This window comes from Corythoichthys intestinalis, chromosome 21 (assembly GCF_030265065.1).
Source record: "Corythoichthys intestinalis isolate RoL2023-P3 chromosome 21, ASM3026506v1, whole genome shotgun sequence".
NCBI lineage: Eukaryota > Metazoa > Chordata > Actinopteri > Syngnathiformes > Syngnathidae > Corythoichthys > Corythoichthys intestinalis.
This window is the reverse complement of record NC_080415.1, coordinates 8,209,500-8,231,365: the sequence shown is the minus strand read 5'-3', so window position 1 is coordinate 8,231,365 and position 21,866 is coordinate 8,209,500. Positions and strand designations below refer to the sequence as shown.

Below are 21,866 nucleotides of genomic sequence, written 5' to 3'. Positions count from 1 at the left end.
GTTGAGACCTGGAGACTGGCTAGGCCACTCCAGGACCTTGAAATGCTTCTTACGAAGCCACTCCTTTTTGCCCTTGCTGTGTGTTTGGGATCATTGCCATGCTGAAAGACCCAGCCACGTCTCATCTTCAATGCCCTTGCTGATGGAAGGAGATTGTCACTATAATTCTCTCGATACATGGCCCCATTCATTCTTTCCTTTACATAGATCAGTCGTCCTGGTCCCTTTGCAGAAAAACAGCCCCAAAGACTCATGTTTCCACCCCCGTGCTTCACAGTGGGTATGGTGCAATTTAGTATTCTTTTTCCTCCAAACAAGAGAACATGTGTTTCTACCAAAAAGTTCTATTTTGGTTTCATCTGACCATAACACATTCTCCCAGTCCTCTTCTGGATCATCCAAATGCTCTCTAGACGGGCCTGGAGGTGTACTTTCTTCAGCAGGGGGACATGTCTGGCACTGCAGGATTTGAGTCCTTGGCGGCGCATTGTGTTACTGATAGTGGCCTTTGTTACTGTGGTCCCAGCTCTCTGTAGGTCATTCACTAGGTCCCCCCGTGTGGTTCTGGGATTTTTGCTCCCCATTCTTGTTATCATTTTGACACCACGGGGTGAGGAGGGAGTTGAAAGTCTGTGTTGCCTGACGACAGCCCAAAAACATCACTGCTCTAGAGGAGATCTGCATGGAGGAATGGGCCAAAATACCAGCAAAAGCAAAAGCTTGTGAAGAGTTACAGAAAACGTTTGGCCTCCGTTATTGCCAACAAAGGGTACATAACAAAGTATTGAGATGAACTTTTGGTATAGACCAAATACTTATTTTCCACCATGATTTGCAAATAAATTCTTGAAAAATCAAACAATGTGATTTTCTGTTGTTTTTTTTTTTCCACATTCTGCCTCTCAAGGTTGAGGTTTACCCATGTTGACAATTACAGGCCTCTCTAATATTTTCAAATGGGAGAACTTGCCCAATTAGTGATTGACTAAATACTTATTTGCCCCACTGTATCAGCATAACCTGCATGTACACTTTTTGCTGAAGACGGGACATTAAAAACACCAAACAGGTTGGGTAAAAGGGGGGTCAGAGCTACGTTTCTCAGGAATGTGGACCAAAGTAATTGATAGGCTAAATGATCAATGCAAAATAAATCTGTATTGACTTCTAACTTTCATATTTATTGATTCAGGTGGTACATCGTTGATTCAAACTTTTGTTTTCAAAAACTACTAAAGAAACATTTTCGAAAACTTTCAGAATAAAAGCCTGGATTTTATTACCAAATTTAAATTGCAATATTTGAACAGTACTTACATTATATTAACATACACAATAAATACAAACTTGATAATTTAATCTCTTAACTATCCAGGAATGCAAAAACATTTGCTTTGACCACTCAACATTGTCTGTCTAAATAAAGAAATTAAATATAACTGAAAAAAACTCAAAACAAAAACAAAATACACTACTGCTTTTGTCCACAAGCACACCCAAACTTAACAAAAAAATGAAAGCTCCTTTGGGTTGCTTTAAGACCACATAAATATACAATAAAAATGAAAATAGGAGGGAAAGGGTTACATTTCGGCTCACTACATTTGTCACAATTTAATTAACGTAGAACACACATACAGGAGGACACTTCTCTCTAGGGAGCTTCCTACTCAAGTTTTGCAGGCTAACAAATTCAAACAGTTAAATGTTATACTAACTCTGAGGCAGGTTGGACTTTCGGGAGCAAAATCAGTGGTGTGATCCCCACCTCCACAACATTGACCTCTTTTTACATTACTTATAGTGGCTGCTGCTGCTGCTGCTTGCCAAAAGAAAAACAGTTGTATGTTTGCATGTTGTCGACATGAATCTGTCAGGGCTGTGTGAGTGTGCGTCTGTGTGGCAGGGGTGGTGAGGGTACAGTCATCAGCCAATCAAACGTGCATTTCAGGGGGACAAAAATGGACTGGCACATTCAGCAAGTGACATGGGATACATGTCAGTCTTATTATAATGAAAATAATTCATTTTATAATGGTAGGGTTAATTCTATCTTTACAACATAAGGGAAGTCCATCTAAATTACCTATACAACTGAAGTTATTATATCATGTAAATAAGGTTGCTTAAAAGTTGGTGGGGACAATTTGAGCATCTTAAAATGTTGGTAATGTTATGTCCCTACCCACCCTATGCAAATCTACGCCCTTGCTAACAAGAGGACTGTAGTTCAAAACAAACCCCAGAGCAGTTGAGTCCGAGCCGGATCCAGCTTCAGCTCGCCGGATTCGCATAGCAATCACGCCCGCTAAACGTCGGTGTGCCAGAAGCGGCCCGGATCATCAATCTGACAGTTCAAATAATAGGTTGCCCACTGGCCCGGGGCGGACCATGCAGACCGGATGCGCTAAAAATCTGAAATTTAAAGGTCGACATGTGACGTTACAACAGTGCGCACCCTGAAGGCAAGCATCCACTGCGACACTAAACAGGAAAACACGCAGGAATCAGGACACGCCATCTCAACGTACGGAAATGTTTATGGTAAGTGCTTTATTCAAAGTCATAATTGCGTTTTAAAGTCACTTCTTGACTGCTAAAGAAGTTATTCAGCCGGGCATTAATACAATGGCCGATTTATTCAAGTGATCTGCCATGTCTGCAAGTTAAGTAATTCAAAATTTTCACATAACAACATATGGAGGGAGTAACCGAGCCCCTCCTCCTTGCGTTTGTGTATTTGTGTCACTGGCTTGATTGCACAGACGGGTGAGCCAGGGACTAGGTGTCGCTGATCATCAGCAGCAGCTTACTTAAACGGGTCCTTGGCCTCACATCATCGCCAGATCAACAAATCACTGAAATTACTTTCAGCTAACAAAGAATCTTGTATTCCTGATACTGAGCTCATTTTTGTTGTACCCTCCTAGATCCTGTACTGCTTGTCCGCCAGAACGCTTGCCTGCCTGTTCACCTGTTTTATCACTAAACTGCCCTCCGGATTCTTCGGACACTATCTGCGACTCCTTCTCATCGTCAATGAACTCTTGTTACCACTGCTAGCTTGCCTCTGTCTCTGCGCTTAGGTCCCCCTTTACCCCTGAACCTTAACAAATACAATATGTTGTTTACAGTCTAAAAATGGGTCATCTTTAATGTGGAGTTGCTTGTTCCAATAAAAATATTTTGTGGGAAAAAAAACAATGTTATGTTGCTTTGGTGCATTAATATGTTAGTGTGTGTTGGCTACCACCACAGTTAGATTAATAAACGGCATGAAAAAGAAGTGAACATTTTTATTATTGATTTTAATTGATAGATTTAATTTGCAATATAAACTCCTTACAGTATGATACATTGAACAAAATGGCAAATTTAATCCTGAAAATGGTTTTGACAGAAATCTGGCCCAGATTGGGTAACATGTGTGCCACATCCGGGCCATACATTGGTGTAGTGTCTGCTACTTTGAGACAGTTCTGGCCCAAAACTGGTTGCTGATCCGGCAAGTGACTCCTTACTGAGTTTGGGCCATTGTTAAAAAAGACACTAAGGCGGATCCGTTTTACGAAAGTGGGGTGAAATTTGCACTACATCTGGCCCATGTCCGTTCCAGTTATATTTTGCTATCTGGGAAGTCTTTAAGAATGTATTTTTACTAGGGCTGTCAAACGATTAAAATTTTTAATCGAGTTAATTACAGCTTTGAAATTAATTAATCGTAATTAATCGCAATTCAAACCATCTATAAAATATGCCATATTTTTCTGTAAATTATTGCTGGAATGGAAAGATAAGACACAAGATGGATATATACATTCAACATACGGTATATAAGTACTGTATTTGTTTATTATAACAATAAATCAACAAGATGGCATTAACATTATTAACATTCTATTAAAGCGATCCATGGATAGAAAGATTCTTATAAGATAAATGTTAGTACAAGTTATAGAAATTTTATATTAAAACTAGGGCTGTCAAAATTATGGCGTTAACGGGCGTTAATTAATTTTTTAAATTAATCATGTTAAAATATTTGACGCAATTAACGCAGATGCCCCACTCAGACTGATTTAAATGACGGTACAGTGAAACGCTCACTTGTTAATTGTGTTTTATGGAGTTTTGCCGCCTTCTGCTGGCGCTTGGGTGCGACTGATTTTATAGGCTTCAGCACCCATGAGCATTGTGTAAGTAATTATTGACATCAACCATGGCGGGCTACTAGTTTATTTTTTGATTGAAAATTTTATAAATTTCATTAAAACGAAAACATTAAGAGGGGTTTTAATATAAAATTTCTATAAATAATAGATAATAAACATTTTTCTTTTAAGAACTACAAGTCTTTCTATCCATGGATCGCTTTAACAGAATGTTAATAATGTTAATGCCATCTTGTTGATTTATTGTTATAATAAAAGAATACAGTCCTTATGTACCGTATGTTGAATGTATATATCCATCTTGTGTCTTATCTTTCCATTCCAACAATAATTTACAGAAAAATATGGCATATTTTATAGATGGTTTGAATTGCGATTAATTGAGATTAATTACGATTAATTTTTAAGCTGTAATTAACTCGATTAAAAATTTTAATCGTTTGACAGCCCTAATTAAAACCCCTCTTAATGTTTTCTTTTTATTAAAATTTGTAAAATTTTCAATCAAAAAATAAACTAGTAGCTCATCATTGTTGATGTTAATAATTACACAATGCTCACTCATTGTGCTTAAAGACATAAAATCATTTGGACCCAAGCGCCAGCAGAGGGCGCCAAACACCAAAAAAAAAGTAACAAGCAGACATTACACTGCTGTCATTTTAATCTGTTTGAGCGGGGCATGTGCATTAATTGCGTCAAATATTTTAACGTGATTAATTAAAAGAATTAATTAACGCCCATCAACGCGTTAATTTTGACAACCCTAATTTTTACTTTTTTTTTTTTTTTTTTTGCAGAGTGGACATTCAAAAAGGTCTGAACGCTCTTAAAAGAGAAACTCCAGGTGGAGACACATTTATGCACCTTGGACTGTTAAGGGTAGGCAATTAAATCACTGTTATGCATGAATGATCAATGACAACAATTGAAAATAATGATAACGCCATTCAGTCTCAACAGTTTCATTTTATAATTATAATCGGAAAGCTTCTCAGGCACATTCTGATCAACTTATCTTCTTATTAAAGGCAAATGAGCAGATATCCCAGGAGAACTTTGGTAAGCATCGTGAGCCCTGATTTTATGATCATTCCAGAGTGTATTCCTTTTTGGACATTTTAAATTGAAATCAGACAGTCTGTTATGGCTACAGCATCACTGTTTTGACTTTGCAGGCAAGGCCAGCGTGATTATAGCACTGACAGACGGAGAACTGCAGGAACATCAGCTAATCACCGCACAGCAGGAGGTAGCAAATACGCTATTTAGGTTTTACACATTGCACATTACGGGAAGCAAGGAAACACCTATGGTTTAATCACATGTTTTTCTGGGAATAATTCTCACGTGCCTTTAAACAGGCTGAACGAGCCAGATCTCTTGGAGCTATCGTGTACTGTGTTGGTGTTAAAGACTTCAATGAGACTCAGGTATTGCAGGAATTGTGAATTCCAGTATATCAAACATTACGTTTATGTATAGTGTCCATTAAGTACTTATGAAAACACAATTAATCCGCTCTTTTGCTCCCTTATTGATATATAGCTGGCGACCATTGCAGATACCATCGAACATGTTTTCCCTGTTTTGGGAGGCTTTCATGCCCTTCGGGGTGTGATCAATTCGGTAAATAAGTCTTAAGTGTATTTTTTTTTTTTTTTTTATAATATACTAATTAATTTATGTATCCTCTTCAGATCATCAAGAAATCGTGCATTGAGATCTTAGCGGCCGAGCCCTCCAGTGTGTGTGCAGGAGGTGGGGCTTGCACATATACATTAACGCATGCACCGTTAATGCAGTTGCTGAATGACAGCTATCCAAATTAGGAATGTCCCTGATCCGATCACGTGATCGGACCCGATTTCCGATCACGTCATTTTTTTAAAAGATCGGAATCGGGTGAAAAAGATCTTGGCATAGACTTCACTATCAGTTGACGGGACATAAGGCTCGGGGCCTATCCGTAGAGGGCCTATTTTCAAAAACTTAATTTTTTTTCAAATATTTTCAAAACCAAAGCCGCTAGCGACCTAAAACCAAAACAGGCACCTCCCTTAAGCATATGTGAGTCTCCATGAGCAGCAACATAAAAAAATTCAAAATCGTTGCCAAATAAAATCCCGATTATTTTTCTTTAATCAAGTATAACAAAACTTAAAATGGGTATAAAATTCTCTAATTTTACGCCAGATGCACAAAAATCTCCCAAATGCAGAGATGATCACCTATATTTTCAGGATCAATAACAATATTTAACATATCATATAAGTATTTGCCCAAAATAGCAACTTTATTTAGTGTTTTCAACAGCTATAAATCACTCAATTTTCAAATCAAAAACATAATACTTGAGGAAAGCATGCAGAATCATCTTAATTCTACTCAACAAAAGCAAATTTGCATTTTTCTATTTACGATCACAACTTATTTAGGTTGAATTCCGATGTTACTATTGCCTCAGCACGTCTTGCCGGCTACCTGGCCCTTGTCGTTTTTAGATGGAAATGTTAAATAAAATAAAACACATAAAAGGCTAATTTCTTTTGTATGGATGCAGAAATGTCTAAATTAATACTTTTTTGCCAAAAAAATTAATCTAATAATTTTTTTTATTATTATTCAAAAAATATGGGACCTTAATGGAAAAAAGGAGAAAAATCCAACCTTCAGTACAAGTGCATTCATTCAGTGGGGAAAAAATCCCACATAAAGAAAAAATTATTTGACATCAAATAATGTGTGTCACAATTATTAGCACCCCTGGTGTTAATACTTTGTACAACCCTATTTTGCCAACAAAACAAGGTCTGGGGACTGAGATGGCCATGGGAGGAGCTTGATTTTGTGTCTGGTGAACCATTCCTGTGTAGATTTGGCCATATGTTTAGGGTCATTGTCTTGCTGAAAGACCCAGTGATGACCCATCTTCAGCTTTCGGGCAGAGGGCGACAGATTTTGATTTAAAATGTCCTGGTATTTCAAAGCATTCATGATGCCATGCACCCTAACAAGGTTCCCAGGGTCTTTGGAAGCGAAACAGCCCCACAGCATCACTGACTCACCCCCATACTTCACAGTGGGTATGAGGTGCTTTTCAGCATGCGCATCTTTCGTGGCACGCCAGAGTGTTTGTTGCCAAAAAGCTCAATCTTGGTCTTATCTGACCAAAGCAACTGGGACCCTGTGAATTTTTGTGTTCTCTCCTTTTCTTGTTCTCTTCTTTTCCATTAAGGTCCCATATTATTTGAATTAAAACATTATATATATATATATATATATATGCCAATAATTATGGAGGGCACTGTATTGTCAAGGCATCCCATTCTATGCTGTCTCATCGCTAATCCTGACACTGAGGTTTTTTACTTGCGTGTGTGTTTAATTGCAACTAGTCATGTGTGAATCCCATCAGAAAATTAATATTGTACATAGAGCACTTCCCTCAACATGAATCGGAAGTGCGGATTTTAACCTCTCTCCCAGTTTTTATTTGGCACTGATTGACCACGGAAAACCGGAGATATGATCCTTTTAATTTCATAAAAGGAACTATGAAGGAACTATTTATGATTCAACTATTCAAATTACGAAGTATTTTCTCCACCATAGAGCTCTCATGCGCTTTGGATGAATGATGCTTCATTTCTGTCATTTTTTTTCTCTCCCTGGAATTCAATGTTTTTTTTTTTGTTTTTTTTTGCCCTTTGGCTTACTGTAGTTATGTAATGGATTATTGTATAGTGTAATATTAATAGTAGTTCATATAGATAACATTTTGCAGAGAAAAAAATACTATCTTAAAAAAAAAGATCACACATCATAAGTAGTTACTCACAATGTTACTCATTACTTGAGTATTCTTTTCACCAAATACTTGTTTACTTGTACTTGAGTGCATTTTTTGGATGACTACTTTCACTTCCATTTGAGTAATATTATTTTGAAGTAACATTGCTCTTATTTGAGTAAAATATTTGGGTACTCTACCCACCTCTGTAACTAGAGATGTGACCGAAAATTTGGCGCCGAAAATATTCGGTCAAAAATAGCTAAAATTTCATTTTCGGCTTTCAGTTAAAGGGCTGAAGATTTATCACCGAAAAGTGTGAAGAACCTTAGTCCTCTTGTATGACGTAATGAAAATGCGGCGAGCTAACACTACTTGCGCACAGCCAACATGCCCGCAGTTTGGAAGTTTTTTTTAAATATAAAAGTGCTATATCAATTATTAATTTAAGGAAAATTAAATACATTTGTTCATCTATGTAAAGCAAATACCCGTAATTTCCGCACTACAAGGCGCACCTGACTAAAAGCCGCCACCCACCAAATGTGACAAGAAGACTACATTTGTTCATAGTTAAGCTGCACCGGACTATAAACCGCAGCTGTCCTCACTGTATTATGGGATGTTTACAACAAAAGATATTAACCGATAACACTTTATTTGATAGCGGCATCATACGACCGTCATAAGACAAAATGAACCACAATGAAGGTTTGAACCAATTGGTTGCAAAGCTTCATTGCGTCAAGAGGCTTCATTTGGCTTCATAATTACATAAAGCTTCATAATTAATTGGTAAATAATGAAATAAAATAAGTGTATAATAATGTGTATTTGGTAACAACCTAGTGCTCTAGTGCAAAACTATAGCAATGTGTTCATAACATATATGTTACAGAAAGTTGTACATAAATTAAGCAGGATTAAATCCCAAAAGTCTTCCGCTAATAGTCTGACGTGTCCAAAATGTTGGTACTGTAACCAGAGACTTTCCAAGTGGTGGTGAGGGGCAACGGGTTTCTCCATGCCAGGAACATCGATCAGGTGCTGTGCAGCTTTAAAATCAACGACACCATCACAATTAGTAAGTAAAAACCTACTACAGTTGTATGTAAAAGTATCGGAACCTTTTGGAATTTCTCACATTTCTGCATTAAATCACCATTAAATGTGATCTGATCTTTGTCAAAATCACACAGATGAAAAATACAGTGTCTGCTTTAACTAAAACTACCCAAACATTTATAGATTTTTTTATTTTAACGAGGATAGCATGCAAACAATGACAGAAGGGGGAAAAATAAGTAAGTGAACCCTCTTCCTAAGAAGACTTAAAGAGCAATTGAAACAAATTTATGCCAAACAATTTAAGTCAGGTGTGTGCCCAATCACTGATGAGTGGTTTAAAGCTGCCCAGACCACTATAAAACACACACCTGGTAAGAATTGTCTTTATGAGAAGCATTGTCTGATGTGCATCATGGCTCGGTCAAAAGAGCTGCCTGAGGACCTGCGATCAAGGATTGTTGATTTGTATAAAGCTGGGAAAGGATACAAAACCATCTCTAAAAGTCTGGATGTTCATCAGTCGACAGTGAGACAAGTTGTCTACAAATGGAGGGAGTTTGGCACTGTTGCTTCTCTCCCAAGGGCTGGTCGTCAGCCAAAGATGACGCCAAGAGTTCAATGCAGAATATTCAGAGAGGTAAAATAAAACAACTCTATAGTGTCTGATAAAGACTTACAGAAATCACTGGCACAGTCCAATATCCCTGTGCACACATCAATTATATGTAAAACTATGGCCAAGAATGGTGTTCATGGGAGGACTCCACGGAGGTAGCCACCACTGTCTAAAAAAAACATTGTTGCTCGTTTAATGTTTGCAAATGACACTTGGGCACTCCACAGAAGTTGAGGCAAAATATTTTCTGGACTGATGAAACCAAAGTTGAACTGTTTGGGAGTAACACACAAAGTCATGTGTGGAGGACAAATGGAACAGCTCACCAACATCAACACCTCAGCCCCACCGTGAAGCATGGTGGAGCAAGCATCATGAGGGCTGTTGGGGCTGTTTTGCTGCCTCAGGGACTAGACAACCTGCTATCATTAATGGAAAAATGAATTCAAAGTTTATCAGGATGTTTTGCAGGAAAACCTGAAGCCGTCTGTCAGACAGGTGAAGCTAAAAAGAAGATAGAAGCTGCAACAAGACAATGATTCAAAACATAGAACTAAATCAACTTCAGAATGGTTTCAGAAGAACAAAATACACGTTCTAGAGTGGCCAAGTCAAAGTCCAGACTTGAACCCCATTGAGATGCTGGGGCATGAGGCCTAAAGACAGCGATTCATGCTAGACATCCCGGGATTCTGACTGAACTACAGCAGTTTTATAGGTAAGAATGGGCCAAGAATAGTCCTGATCGATGTGCCACACTGAACTGCAGCTACAGGAAGCGTCTGCTTGAAGTTATTGCTGTCAAAGAGGGGGTCACACATATTAAATGTGATTGTTCACTTATTTATCTTTCCCCTTCTGCCATTCTTTGCATACTATCCTCATTAAAGTATGAAAACCTATAAATTTTTAGGTGGTTATAGTTAAAGCGGATTCTGTTTTTTTCATCTGTGTGGTTTTGACAAAGATCGGCTCACATTTGATGGTGATTTTATGCAGAAATATGAGAAATTCCAAAAGGTTCAGATACTTTTTCATACCACTATATGTTATCCTATTTTTTGTGGAACTGTTAATACACATGAACATGTCCTGGATTAATTTCGTAGATGTGAAGCCTGCAGGTGTAGAAAACACGTTCCTGCTGTGTCCCGCGCCTGTCATAGATGAAGTCGGGAAGTAAGTGTCTTCATTTCAAAGCGGATATTGAGTATTGTGCATGTTTTCAAATTTTGAATTGCTCCTACAATGCTTTGATATTGTGAGAAAACCTCTAATGATCAAGAAAGCTTAAAGAATTGGGTCTTTTATTTTATTACATATTTCTTGTAATGCAGCAATTGTTTTTTTTTTTTGGGTCACATTTGAACAAAGGAAAACATGCATTGCCAACTGCACAGGTACAGTATCTTAGAAAACATGAGTATATTTTTACACAAACAAAAGGCTGGACAGTGGAGACTGACCGAAGTTCAATTTTTGCTGAATTCCAATGCGGCTCAGTAAAATATAAGCAGCTCTGCAATGCGCGTGAAGTCTTTGTGCGTTTGTTCTGCTTCTGTTTTGATTTACAAAACACCAGTTTAAAAAAATCATTCATAGCAAATGAAGACGTAGGATTAGGGGTGAAAGTGGGCCAGAACAATCCGGAACGCCATTCCGATGTAAGAGTCGGGGCTGGAACACCGTTCAAGAGTCAAGAATCTGCATTGGACAATGTGTCAAGAGTCAAGAATCTCCATTGGACAAGGTGATGATGCTGTAACTTTTGTTTAGTGCTGTTCCAGTGAGATTTACAAAGATGACTCCCTGAAGAAGACATCAAAATTCCCTCAGTCCTTGATGATATGGGGCTACATGTCAGGCAAAGGCACTGGGGAGATGGCTGTGGTTAAATCTTCAATAAATGCACAAGTTTTTTTAGACAGCTTTCTTATCCCTTCAATTGAAAATATGTTTGGGGATAATGAAATCATTTTCCAAGATGACAATGCATCATGCCACAGAGCTAAAACTGTTAAAGCATTCCTTGGAGAAAGACTCATCCAGTCAATGTCATGGCCTGCAATTAGCCCAGATTTCAACCCTATTGATAACCTATGGTGGAAATTGAAAAAAATAGTCCACAGCAAAGCTCCGACCTGCAAGGATGATCTGGCAACTGCAATCAAATAGAGTTGGCACCAAATTGATGAAGAACACTAATCAAATCCACGCCTCAGAGACTGCAAGCTGTCATAAAAGCCAGAGGTGGTGCTTCTAAATACTAGAGATGTGTTTTGATTGTTATTTCTTTGTATGTTTCTCATGATTCCATATTTTTTTCCTCAGAATGGAGTGATTCCATATATATATTTCCCTGCACTTGCTCTATAAAATTAACATTTAATGACTATCGCAATGTTTTTTATTCATTTCTTTTGGTGTTTCTGAATGCTAAAGAGTTGCACTTTTGAGCTAATTCGTTTTTTTTTTCAAGCTTTTTATCTGCGTTTGTTCTACATGATAAAATGTCTGAGTGAGTGCTCATGTGAGACTGGTGATTTCATACTTTTTCCTAGCGGTTGTAGTAGACTTAATCCCTGTAATTTACTGGTGTTCGTAAGTATTCGTACCCCTGAGGATCAGTGATAATTATGACACTAAAAGAGCTGTCAGTTTACCTTAAAAAAAAAAAGGTCACCTTTACCCCATCAGTGACACCCGTTTGAGCCCATTATTGTCAACTGTGCACCCCACAGTTAGACATAATCGAACTTCTACCATGGGCAAGACCAGACAGCTTTCGAAAGACACCAGAGAAATAATTGTTGAGCTCCACAAAGCTGTAAAGTCCATGGGAAAATTGGAAAGCTGCTTGGTGAGAATAAATCAACAGTTGCAGCAAATGGAAAAATTGTTTGAAAATGGAAAAGGCTAAACATGACTGATAATCTACCTCGGACTGAGGCTTCATGTAAAATCTCTCCTCGTGGCACATCACTCATGATGAAAAAAGTGATGGCTCAGCCTAGAACTACACGGCAGGAGCTGGTCAATGACCTGAAGAGAGCTGGATGCACAGATGCAGTAGATGGTTTAAAATCATGCTTTGCTCAGAAGGTTCCCCTGTTGAAGCCAGTACATGTAAAGGCCCATCTGTTTGCCAGGGACCATCTGAATGATGCGGAGGGGTCAGTCAAGTCATGTGGTCAAATGATACCAAAGTAGAATCTTTTGGTGCAAACTTTACTCGTCATGTGTGAAGGACCAATAAAGATGAGTAAAATCCTAAGAACACCATCCCCACTGTGAAGTATAGGGGTGTAAACCTCATGTTTTGGGACAGCTTTTCGGCAAAGGAGACGGGAAGACTGTACTGTATAAAGAAGAGGATGAATGGTGAACTGTATCGTCAGTTTTTGAGGCACAACCTCCTTCCCCCCAGTCAGAGGCTTGTAGTTGTGGCTGGATCTTCCAACATGACAATGATCCAAAGCACACAGCCAAGCTGACCAAGGAGTGGCTGCGTAAAAAGCATATAAAGGTTCTGGAGTGGCCTAGCCAGTCTCCAGACCTCAATCCAATAGAAAATCTTTGGATGGAGCTGAAACTTGTTTTTACTCAACGACAGCCCCGAAACCTGACAGATCTCGAGAAGATTCGTGTGGCGGGATTGGCCAAAATCTATATGTGAAAATCTGGTGAAGAACTACAGAAATGGTCTGACTTCTGTAATAGCAAACAAAGTTGTCTGCGCTAAATATTAGCACTGATTTTCACCAGTAAATTAAAAAATATTGGAATTCCCCCACCCCACCCCCCTCCCCCTATAAGCCGTGGAAACACCGCCAGCCGAACGAAGTGCCCTTCGCTGGCACCGCTCCCGCAAGCTAACCGGTGGGGGTCAACATTCCGCGCGTTCACTCCTATGTTAACCCTTTGTACTGACTCCATGTTCCAAAAGTTTAAAGAAGGCTTGCCGAAAACAGGTTGACAATTTATTCGAACACAATGGTAAAAAAAACAAGGTAAAAAAACTGACGACAGAGGAACCCTGCTGGATCCAAAACAAGGCTAAATAGAAATGTTTCCGAGCAGCGACCGTTTGTTATCTCAGTGTCCAGTCTTTTTGAAAGCTGCGGTGGAGTGGGCCGTGGCAAAGGTGTGGCTGGGTGTTGTCTTGGGATCATCCCTCTGTGGCCGGTTTTGGGCGGTTAGGTTCGTGCATCATCCTTCATGGCTGGGACGTGGTTGCCACAACGACCGACGCCGGTCTTGACGTCGCAAGCGGCCGCTATCAACTTGTTATCCTGGATGGGCGAGACGCTACTTGTTTTAGAACAGAGCACTCTGCTGTTTGTCTGGGAGTGACCGGGAGAACTGATTGCGAGAGTTGGTGCGTCAATCTTGCTTGTGACGCACACGTTGGGCTTCTGTGAGCGATACAAATTGCCAGATAACCAGTCATTCACAATGTAAATGAGCGATTACATGGCAACCCATGCAGGGTCTGCTGGCTGTGCCTGTGTCAAGGAACGAGAACAACAGTCAATGCGTGCAATATCAACGTTGTCTCTAACTGTGGTGGCAAATGAACAAACATTCATTTCCTGCCACCCTCCCACTTCAAATGGATTGGACATTTACTAGTGATAATTGGTGGAAGAGTGCCTCTCAGCCAGAGGAAGAATAAATCTTTTTTTTTTACCTCATTGATGGCGTTAGACGACATTAAAAGGTGTCTGGAGGATTGTGGAGACATTTCATCATGCATCACTTTCATGATTGATTCAGTGGCAGAGAAGTCATAAAAATAAGTGTTTGTCTGCCTCTAACTCTTAGAAGAGAGCATCTACTGTAACTTTCCATGGCTTCACCTAACCATCTCTCTCCCCATCCTTCTTCCTCTTTACTTCTTCACTTCTGCTGTGGCTTCACAGCCCACAAACCATCTTTCTTTTCCACATTTGTCTAAGTCCCTGAAAAAAGGCTTGACATCCCATCCGCTTTTTCTGCCTCGCTGAGGCGATCAAAGTAACAGTGAGTGGGGTTCTTTCAAACATGAGGCCATATGTTGTGTTTGTACACGTCTTGCGCGGAAAACCCGCACTTTTTTGCACACACAGCCATTAAAAATATTTTCGCATGTCGGAATGTCAATGTGGAAAAAACAGAGGCTTACTACAGAGAAATCCATAATCTTGTCATTTAGGCGATATTTTAAGTCATTTCATACGTATCCAGATGGAAATATTTGGAGCATGAATCTGGTTTCTCATGTTTCCATAAATATACATTCACAAAATGACATGGTAGCAGCTTTAATTATGCTAAACTTTTTAAGTGTTTATGCGTGTTAAGTGTTTTTGAGCTTGAATTTAGGCTAGCTAGTCATCTACTGCATCTGTCCTTTATTTATAAAGGGGTAAACACATTTTTTTAAACATCTGAACTGATTTTAAACAAACGGAGTTGGTTACATTTCCTACCTTATATAATTGGATTGTATCATTTCAACTTTGATGTCTGATACTTTTAAGCCAAAACCCTTCAACAATCAGAAATATAAGATTTCGTGACTACTAGGTGTAAAAGCATTACTGGTATATCAGATAACAATTAGTGCTGAACTAGGCCACAAATAACAAAAAGCAGTGGTGTTACCAGGATGCCAGGTGTGGGTGGGCTTTAGTCTTACCTGGGGGGGCAAAAAAAAAAAAAGAAGCTACAATGCTCAAATCCAGCATAGGGCTACTGCACCTTAAAACATGTTTTGTTTTCTCCTTGAGATAACTGTTGTTGTGATTTGGTCTAAACAAATAAAAGTTGATTTGATTTTATTTGACGTAGAACACATCCATAACTGAACAGTATGAACATGCAGGTGACAATGTTTTTTTTAGGTAACCTATTGTGGCTCCTCGGTTTCATTATTATTTTTTTTTATTATTGTTATTTTGGTTACTCTTTGTTCCGCAGCCCCTTTGAGCTCAATTTGACCCCCTTAGAATGCTTCAAAATGCACCAAAATCGGCAGGCAGGTCAAGACAAGTGCAATCTTTGATACCGTGTAAAGACAAATTCCAAATACACTACAGTATGTAGCGCCCCCTAGCAGTCATTCTTTGTCCCGCCGACGCTTTGAGCCCTACTTTGACCCCCTCAGAATGCTTCAAAACTCACCAAACTCAACAGCCTGGTGAAAACTTTGATAAAATGTAAAAAAATAAAAATAAAACTTTTTTTTTTTAAATAAAAAGGCAAAATATGCGTAAATGTGTGTAGCGCCCCCTAGGAACAAAACCAACATTTCGTTAAATTTTTTATTTTTTTATTTTTTATAAGGTTAAGAGGAGGTAACAACGCAAAGGTTAAAACTTAGAACACATCAGTACTATATGAATGGGATACCATACGCGGTGCCCACACTGCCGTTAGTACTACATCCAGTTTTCTTTGGGTGGGCAGAACGTGTCCGTGGATGGGCACTGCCCCCCCCCCCCCCCCCAACGCCTCTGACGAGAAGGATGTAACAAGGGCCCAAATGCACGATTTCTCAGTCCAAACCCGCGGCGGAATTTAAGGGGGTGCTGGGGCTACGACCACACTCTGGTCTCTAATAAAGCTGCATTCACACGGGCCGCGAAATAACGCGTGACAACGCGTGACGCGCACGTTGCCGTCGCCAAAAGCATTCACACCGAGGTCTCAAGAAGTCAGCCCGCGAGACGGAACTACTTCCGGTTCAGCCCTTGTTGTGTATCCGGTGAAACCATTAAAACGCATCGGTGAAAATGGCAAAGAGAAGATGTCGATGATCGTGAGACTTGCTGCTCTATATTTACTGATAAAAGTTCGCCAAAGGAGAGGGCAACGCCGGCGCAGGATGTGGGTTCACAGCAAAATTCGACAGCACCACCAGCTCAGTGAATACCACCGGCTCTTCAACGAATTGCGCCTGGATGAAAGCCGCTTTCAGTGGTACATAGCATCTTGTGTTCTTCACAATTACATTAGGAAATGCCAAAGCTAATGTTGATTGCCATCTTCTCCCTGATGTTAGCAGACTTTCTGCCAACAACGCAACGTGAGAGGCCATTGCAGTGCGGGAAGCATTCACCGTATATTTCAAAAATGAAGTTGCATTACAGTAGCAAGACTGTAAATTGTTTATAAAGGTTTAATCAATACCCCGCATGGACTAGGGGCCCAGTTTGTGGCCGTAAAGTGGCCGTAATGTGGGTGTGGTTGGGCACAAAAAAAATCACAATTAAATGTGATCTGATCTTTGTCAAAATCACACAGATGAAAACAACATTGTCTGCTTTAACTAAAACCACCCAAACATTTATAGGTTTTCATATTTTAATGAGGGTAGTATGCAAACAATGACAAAACAGGGGAAAATAAGTAAGTGAACCATCACATTTAATATTTTGTAAATCATAAACCACACATCAGTGATTGGGCACGCACCTGACTTAAAATATCTGGTAAAAATTGATTTCAATTGTTCTTTAAGTCTCCTTAGGCACAGGGTTCACTTCGTACACGCAACCATACAGGAGGATGTTTAAAAAAAAAAAAATGTTTTTTAAAATGACATGGTTTAAGGTTTTAATGACTATAAATAAAATACTTTGGGGGATTGTTCAAAAGTTCCAGTTTTTTTTTTTTTTTTTTTTTGTATTTGAAAAAAGCAAACCTTGAACGAAACCCATTAATTATTATCTTATCTGTAGTATCTTAAAACAGTCTACCATTATGTAATGTGAAACCACATTTATCAATTGTGTGGGGCATTTAACACTGAGTCTTGTTTTTTGTGCATTTGGTGGCTTACATCCTCCTACCAATAATATGGTTGAATGAGATTATTCTGTACCAATTTCAATGACTTCATTCATCAGAATATGCTTGGCGTTGACCCGTATATTCCATTCCCAAATTAAATGACTGTTCTTGTTTTGTTTCAGGGTGATTTATCTTCAAGTGAGCATGAACGACGGTCTGTCTTTCATCAGCAGCAATGTGCACATAACCACCAGCGAGTGTGTAAGTGGCAGCTTCTTTTCAAAGCTAATTTGTCTTTAGCTTGCTTTTGATATCATTATTTATAGTGTGCGGGTTCTAGTTATCTTTATGTCTTTTTCAACAGTAGCCACGTATCCACCAAGTGTTTTTGTTTATTAACCTTGATCTTGCTTGCATTTTCCATCAACGAAAGAATATTTACTACCGGTATGTCAACTGATTATTCATTCATTCAACTTCCAAAGTGCTGGTCCTAATAGATTGATATCATCACCATTGTATTTCAACCACTCATTCCATTAACAGACTGCAAACGATTAAACCAGTACTTCTCAATTTTTTTCTGTTACCCCCACCATGGAGATAGAGTTGTTAATTATTATTATTATTATTCTTTATTATTCAATCAAAAAAAAATGTGTTTGAATGCAAAAATACATTTGCAACACAAAAAATGCATAATGCATTTAAAAACAATTTTTATTTGATTGAATTTATTTATTTAATTTTTTTTTTATATTATTAAAGTCAGGTTTTTTTTTTTTCCTATGATTGAAAGAACTTTTTTTTTATTGAACTAATATTGTTTTGCGTTTGGGCCACATTTTGGCTAGGACATTTGTGTCTTTATTGTTTATTATGTTAAGTCGTCCGCCTGAAGCGAAGTATTTTCAGCTGTGCCCAACGAGTGGTGGCCATGATTCTTGCTTAATCAAAATTTTAAGGCCTACGCCATTGGCGTAGCCACTTGTCACTCAAACATGTCTGACCAATAGGGCGATGTGAACATTTGTGCCAAAATGAAAATCAATCAAAAAGTGCCTTCAAAACATTTTCCCCTTCAATAAAAAAAAAGGTAGTAAAAAAAGTGACGCTTCAATAAAAAAATGAAAATAATATTTTCAACAAATACAGTGGGGCAAATAGGTATTTAGTCAACGACCAATTGTGCAAGTTCTCCTACTTGAAAAGATTAGAGGCCTGTAACTGTCAACATGGGTAAACCTCAACCATGAGAGACAGAATGTGGAGAAAAAAACAGAAAAACACATTGTTTGATTTTTAAAGAATGTCTTTCCAAATTAGAGTGGAAAATAAGTATTTGGTAACTTGCAAATATGCAAGATTTCTGGCTGCCAAAGAGGTCTAACTTCTTCTAACGAGGTCTAACAAGGCTCCACTCGTTACCTGTATGAATGGCACCTGTTTTAACTCATTATCTGCATAAAAGACACCTGTCCACAACTTCAGTGAGTCACACTACAAATTCCACTAAGGCCAAGACCAAACAGCTGTCGACGGACACCAGAGACAAAATTGTAGACCTGCACCAGGCTGGGAAGACTGAATCTGCAATAGGTAAAACACTTGGTGCAAAGAAATCAACTGTGGGAGCAATTATTAGAAAATGGAAGACATACAAGACCACTGATAATCTCCCTCGATCTGGGGGACCTAGTGAATGACCTACAGAGAGCTGGGACCACAGTAACAAAGACATCAGTAACACAATGCCCCGCCAGGGACTCAAATCCTGCACTGCCAGACGTGTCCCCCTGCTGAAGAAAGTACACGTCCAGGCCCGTCTGCAGTTCGCTAGAGAGCATTTGGATGATCCAGAAGAGGACTGGCAGAATGTGTTATGGTCAGATGAAACCAAAATAGAACTTTTGGGTAGAAACACAGGTTCTCGTGTTTGGAGGAGAAAGAATACTGAATTGCATCCGAAGAACACCATACCCACTGTGAAGCATGAGGGGGGAAACATCATGCTTTGGGGCTGTTTTTCTGCAAAGGGACCAGGACGACTGATCTGTGTAAAGGAAAGAATGAATGTGGAGAATCGAGAGATTTTGTGTGAAAATATCCTTCCATCAGCAAGGGCATTGAAGATGAGACGTGGCTGGGTCTTTCAGCATGAAAATGATCCGAAACACACAGCCAGGGCAACAAAGGAGTGGCTTTGAAAGAAGCATTTCAAGGTCCTGGAGTGGCCTAGCCAGTCTCCAGATCTCAAGCCCATAGAAAATCTGTGGAGGGAGTTGAAAGTCTGTGTTGCCCAACGAGAGCCCCAAAACATCACTGCTCTAGAGGAGATCTGCATGGAGGAATGGGCCAAAATACCGGAAACAGTGTGTGAAAAGCTTGTGAAGAGTTACAGAAAACGTTTGGCCTTCGTTATTGCCAACAAAAGGTACATAACAAAGTATTGAGATGAACTTTTGGTATTGACCAAATACTTATTTTCCCCCATGATTTCCAAATAAATTCTTTAAAAATCAAACAATGTGATTTTCTGGGGGGTTTTTTCACATTCTGTCTCTCATGGTTAAGGTTTCCCCATGTTGACAATTACAGGCCTCTCTAATATTTTCAAGTGGGATAACTTGCACAATAAGTTATACTTATTTGCCCCACTGTAACTCTAGTGCGCTTTGCTGTGTGCTCTTGTTTGGTTCAAAAATACTGCGCACACTCTGAAAATGAGAGCGCCACTGCCACCTACAAAGTAGATGTTCAATTACAATTTATTCTAGTAAGGCAAAAAAGTATGTTCCCCGAGGTCACATGCGCCACCCCCGAAGTCGCTCTGCGACCTACTGTTTTAGAAGTAGTGGATTAAACCAAGCTCCCGCCGAACCAAAAAGTATAGCCTGCCCATGAAAACAACCCATGTTCTTTGCGCAGTAGGAGTGTGCCATCTTAGGCACCCCACGATTCGATTCGATTATGATTCAGGGTGCTACGATTTGATTATTGAACGATGATCACCGTGTTGACGATGATCATGATTATCGATGCATCGCACATTACTAAATAATAAAGTAGCCAAACAAATTTATATCCATTATTTATTTAAAATTTGGGCCACATTTTGGCTTTTTTTTTTTTTTTCTGTGTTTCTTGCAAGCAAAGAACTGAATTCGTGAAGATGAATGTCACTGCCTGAAATGAAAATGAATTTTTTTTTAAATGGCGGCACGGTGGCTAAGTGGTTAGCACGTCTGCCTCACAGTTCTGAGATCAAGGGTTCAATCCCGGGCTTTGGCCTTCCTGTGTGGAGTTTGCATGTTCTCCCCGTGCCTGCGTGGGTTTCCTCCGGGAATTCCGGTTTCTTCCCACATCCCAAAAACATGCATGGTAGGCTGATTGAACACTCTAAATTGTCTGTAGGTATGAGTGTGTGCGTGAATGGTTGTATGTCTCCTTGTGCCCTGCGATTGGCTGGCAACCAGTTCAGGGTGTCCCCTGCCTACTGCCCGTAGTTAGCTGGGATAGGCTCCAGCACCTCCGCGACCCTCGTGAGGAAAAGCGGCATGGAAAATGAATGAATGAATTAATTTTTTTTTTAAAGTTTTTTTTAAATACCCTGATGATTCAACAGGAACGATGGAAACATACCCATACAACAAAAAGCTGCCCTTAAGCTGCTTTTTTATTTTATTTTTTTTACAAGAAAGTGCAAAAACATTAACCATTTTACAGGTGGAATGAATTCCACATTTTCTGGAAACAAAGTGTCTTTAGAAATAAGACTTCTTTTAACCAATATACCGTATTGGCCCGAATATAAGACGGCCCTGATTATAAGATGACTCCCTCTTTTTCAAGACTCAAGTTTGAAAAAAAGACTTTTTGAACACCAAATTAATTTTTATACAGAAATAATTACAGTATATCTGAAACAAATGATTATAACAATATATTTGAAAGAAAAAGCATGTTATTTTGCCTCATTCAAATCTTAATATCTGAACATTTAAATATGTAAACCTAAGTGCAATCTCATTCGTAAATGAAAGGCTTCTGGTTTTTGAAATGTAAATAAACCAATCTATTGTGATAAAACAGCAAAATTGCAATAACTGCATTAACCATCAAAGAGAGGTCTAACTGTAACTGTAGTCTTGAAACAAATCTGAATAAGGAAAAACATTGCAATAACTGAACCTTTATGAATCGTAATCGAATCGTCATGTGTCAGATCGCAATGCATCTAATAATCGATTTTTTGGAACTCCCTTATTGTGCAGTACTTTGACTTTAATATAGCAGCCTCAATTTTTTTAAGGTACAGACTGACAAGAGTCATTGTCAAAACGCAGGTCTAAAATATGAATGGATAAACAAGGGGTGTGACAAAATATGGATATGGTGATATATCGTGATACTTTGTATCCCAAAAGGTTATCGATATGCT

At 39.0% G+C, this 21,866-nt stretch overlaps 1 protein-coding gene across 4 annotated transcripts in view; it reads left to right on the top strand.

The window, feature by feature from the left end:
* The window catches only part of antxr1c (ANTXR cell adhesion molecule 1c), a 99,432-nt gene that overhangs the window by 47,810 nt on the left and 29,756 nt on the right, over window positions 1-21,866 (top strand). For all 4 annotated transcript variants that reach the window (XM_057825887.1, XM_057825889.1, XM_057825886.1 and 1 more), the window contains exons 4-12: window positions 4,973-5,054; window positions 5,204-5,234; window positions 5,351-5,424; window positions 5,537-5,605; window positions 5,721-5,801; window positions 5,873-5,933; window positions 8,951-9,049; window positions 10,759-10,828; window positions 17,608-17,686. In XM_057825887.1, coding sequence (XP_057681870.1) covers window positions 4,973-5,054; window positions 5,204-5,234; window positions 5,351-5,424; window positions 5,537-5,605; window positions 5,721-5,801; window positions 5,873-5,933; window positions 8,951-9,049; window positions 10,759-10,828; window positions 17,608-17,686 — 646 coding nt within the window. The remainder of the gene's footprint in view (window positions 1-4,972; window positions 5,055-5,203; window positions 5,235-5,350; window positions 5,425-5,536; window positions 5,606-5,720; window positions 5,802-5,872; window positions 5,934-8,950; window positions 9,050-10,758; window positions 10,829-17,607; window positions 17,687-21,866) is intronic.